This window comes from Peromyscus leucopus, chromosome 18 (assembly GCF_004664715.2).
Source record: "Peromyscus leucopus breed LL Stock chromosome 18, UCI_PerLeu_2.1, whole genome shotgun sequence".
Lineage (NCBI taxonomy): Eukaryota > Metazoa > Chordata > Mammalia > Rodentia > Cricetidae > Peromyscus > Peromyscus leucopus.
In genome coordinates, this window is record NC_051078.1 from 42,130,500 (window position 1) to 42,133,764 (window position 3,265).

The 3,265-nt window shown below is 60.4% G+C and overlaps 1 protein-coding gene across 1 annotated transcript; it reads left to right on the forward strand.

Moving 5' to 3' along the window:
* The first annotated feature begins 1,034 nt into the window (after positions 1-1,034).
* Ascl1 (achaete-scute family bHLH transcription factor 1) lies at positions 1,035-2,809 on the forward strand. The gene is made up of 2 exons (XM_028880260.2): positions 1,035-2,408; positions 2,756-2,809. The coding sequence occupies exon 1, from the start codon at positions 1,656-1,658 to the stop codon at positions 2,367-2,369; it is 714 nt and encodes a 237-aa protein (XP_028736093.1). The 5' UTR covers positions 1,035-1,655; the 3' UTR covers positions 2,370-2,408; positions 2,756-2,809.
* Positions 2,810-3,265: the final 456 nt, after the last annotated feature.

The following is a 3,265-nucleotide window of genomic DNA, read 5'->3' on the forward strand; positions in this document are numbered from 1 at the left end:
GTTCCAGAGGGCCAGAATTAGATAACCCTGAGAGCTTCCCCATATACACGTCCCTACACCACTGACCACCTGCACGCACCTTTCTCTCTCTCTCTCTCTCTCTCTCTCACACACACACACACACACACACACACACACACCATTTTCTAAACCGATGGGTGTTTCACTATGTAGTTCAAGCTACCCTCGAACTTAAGATTCTCCTGCCTCCGTTTCTTGGAGAACTGGTAAGCACCAGTCCACGTCCTCTATCCTCTCCACACTTGGCGAGTTGTGTCCAGCACATCCTTGTCTTGAAGCTGGAGAAGCCTAATAGGACAGCCTTGCCCACTTAATGCAGCTTTCCCCGGCCACAGATGCGGCCAGAGAGGGGAGAGCTTACCTAGCGCCGCAACGCTAGCCAGAGGACCCAAGGGACTCAAGTTTTCATACAGTGACCAGTACCTTACTCACTGTCTGCAACGTCTCTCCCCTTCCATCTTTCTAAACCTAATTACAAATCTGTTTTGCTTGTTTAAGGGCCGTCAAACAATCCTCCAGAATAACTGTGGAGAGAAGAAAGAGGGGAAAAAAACAGAAACCCGGTCCCCCAACCTCCATGAGGTCCCCTGGCTACTTTTTCCTGACTAAATCCTTCCGTGTATTGTGCATTTTCTTCCAAGTTCTCAGTAGACTCCAAAGACACTTTCCCTCCAGACTTTCCACCTAGGCACCCCAAGTCCCAGAGCCCTTTACCCTCTTTAAGAAGAAGGCCCCCATTTCTAGAGCCACCCCCTGGCGCCCCGAGCCACCGCCCCGAGCGCGCAGCCTGTTTATTCAGCCGGGAGTCCGGCACGCGCCAGGCGCACGCACTGCAACAACAAACCCGGCTGAATGGAGAGTTTGCAAGGAGCGGGCGCGGGCAACCGGAGGGGGGGAAGGAGGGGAGGGAGGGAGCTGAGGGGGTGGGGAAGAGGAGGGGGGGTGGGGGCTGCAGCCGCCCGCGGCAGCAGTGGGGAGTGGGGGGCGAGGCGGGGCCAGGGCTGCGCGTGGGGCTGGGTGTCCCATTGAAAAGGCGGCCGCCCCGCAGCCGCCCAGCACTCTCTCACTTCTGGCCAGGGAACGTGGAAGGCGTACCGGCTGGGAGCCCATCAGGGAGGGCGGATTGGGGGCGAAGGAGGAATTAGAAAGAAAAAAAAAAAGAGGGGGTTAACCAAATAATCCCAGAACTAGGCTCAAGCTAGGCTGGAGCCGGGGAGAGCGGGCGCAAGAGAGTGCAGCACGACCGGAGCGGGGCGACCCGGCAGAGCGCGCTCAGCACTGACTTTTGCTGCTGCTTTCCCTTTCCCTTTTTCTTTTAATTCCGAGAAGGCGCCGGCGGCGGCCGCACACGCGAGCGCCACGCGAGGCTCCCGAAGCCAACCGCGGCGGGAGGAGGGGAGGGAGGAGGCGGCGCAGAGGGAAGACGATCGCCCAGGCACCTTCCTCCGCTGCCGCTGGAGAACTCTGCGGCCTTCTGAGCGTTTCTTCTCTTTTAACTTTCCTCCGGGGCCCGTTCTCCCTCTCTCCTTTGCTTCGCCCCTTTTGATCGTGCCTCCGAGTCCCGCGTCCCCCTAGCGCTCCGCGCACCCCGGCGTACCCCTCTTGCTCTTCCCGCGGCGACTCCTGGGCCGGGCATGGAGAGCTCTGGCAAGATGGAGAGCGGAGCTGGCCAGCAGCCGCAGCCCCCGCAGCCCTTCCTGCCGCCTGCAGCCTGCTTCTTTGCTACCGCGGCGGCGGCGGCGGCGGCGGCAGCAGCGGCAGCAGCGCAGAGCGCGCAGCAGCAGCAGCCGCCGCCGCAGCCGCAGCAGCCGCAGCCACAGCAGGCGCCGCAGCTGAGCCCAGTGGCCGACGGCCAGCCCTCAGGGGGCGGTCACAAGTCAGCGGCCAAGCAGGTCAAGCGCCAGCGCTCGTCCTCTCCGGAACTGATGCGCTGCAAACGCCGGCTCAACTTCAGCGGGTTCGGCTACAGCCTGCCGCAGCAGCAGCCGGCCGCCGTGGCGCGCCGCAACGAGCGCGAGCGTAACCGGGTCAAGCTGGTCAACCTGGGCTTTGCGACCCTCCGGGAGCACGTCCCCAACGGCGCGGCCAACAAGAAGATGAGCAAGGTGGAAACGCTGCGCTCGGCCGTCGAGTACATCCGCGCTCTGCAGCAGCTGCTGGACGAGCACGACGCGGTGAGCGCCGCCTTCCAGGCGGGCGTCCTGTCGCCCACCATCTCCCCCAACTACTCCAACGACATGAACTCTATGGCGGGTTCTCCGGTCTCGTCCTACTCCTCCGACGAGGGATCCTACGACCCTCTCAGCCCAGAGGAACAGGAGCTGCTGGACTTCACCAACTGGTTCTGAGGGCCTGTCCGGCCCACTGGGAATGGACTTTCGAAGTAGGTACGTGTCATTTGGGGTTGGGCAGAGGCTTTCTCACCTGGGCCCCCTTTCCTCTGTTTGAGGGTCCCTGGAGGGTAGGGGCTGCCTCCAGGAACGCGGGGGGGGGGTTGCTTTTTGCTGTTAGGACTGTTTCCAATCCTGGTTTGTTAGCTTCAGTACTGACCCCTGAAAGTGCCTTTGCCCAAGTTTCTAAGGAATGGAGGGTAGAGGTCAGGTGCGAAGACGCTGGGTACTGAGTCCTGGGACTTGTCCAAAGAGATGTTTCACCTGACAGGCTTTCCCCAAGCCCCCACAGCCTCTGCCGATGCCCTCTGAATTCACACTAACCTCTCTTGTTTCTGTTACAGGGTGACAGCATATCCTGGTCTTTACTGTTTCTCGCCACGGACATTGAGAAGGAGGAAGAAAAGAAAAAGAAAGAAAACAAGCAAGCCAGACGGCCCACCTCGAGGGGCAACTCGACGGAGATGCCACGTTCTCAGCAAACGGGGGGCGGGCTCCACACAGTGTCTTTGCACTCCAATCATTCTCAGACACACGAGAAGAGTGACTGGGACCTGAACCCAAGCCCAAGTCACAGCTGGTGTGCAAAAGCAGTGGGTTCCTTTCCTAGAGCAAGAGAGAGCTACACGCACCCTGTAGTGACTCCCAGCCAACCACTAACAGGCAGGGTCGAAAGCACTCGCCAGTGCCTTCACCTCCCCGCCCGCCCGCCCGCCCGCCCGCCCTCGCTCAAACCAAGTCTTAGCCCTTGGACTTGGGTTGACGTCTTTCCTTAGGAAGCCCCATCCCAGTGAGCTGTGGGCGTTTGTCTGCAGCGAAGCAGCTGTGTCATACCATATCAGTTCTTGGGCACC

Bases quoted from the DNA above. Each gene is read 5' to 3' on its own strand.
- Ascl1 (XM_028880260.2), top strand. From the start codon at position 1,656: ATGGAGAGCTCTGGCAAGATGGAGAGCGGAGCTGGCCAGCAGCCGCAG.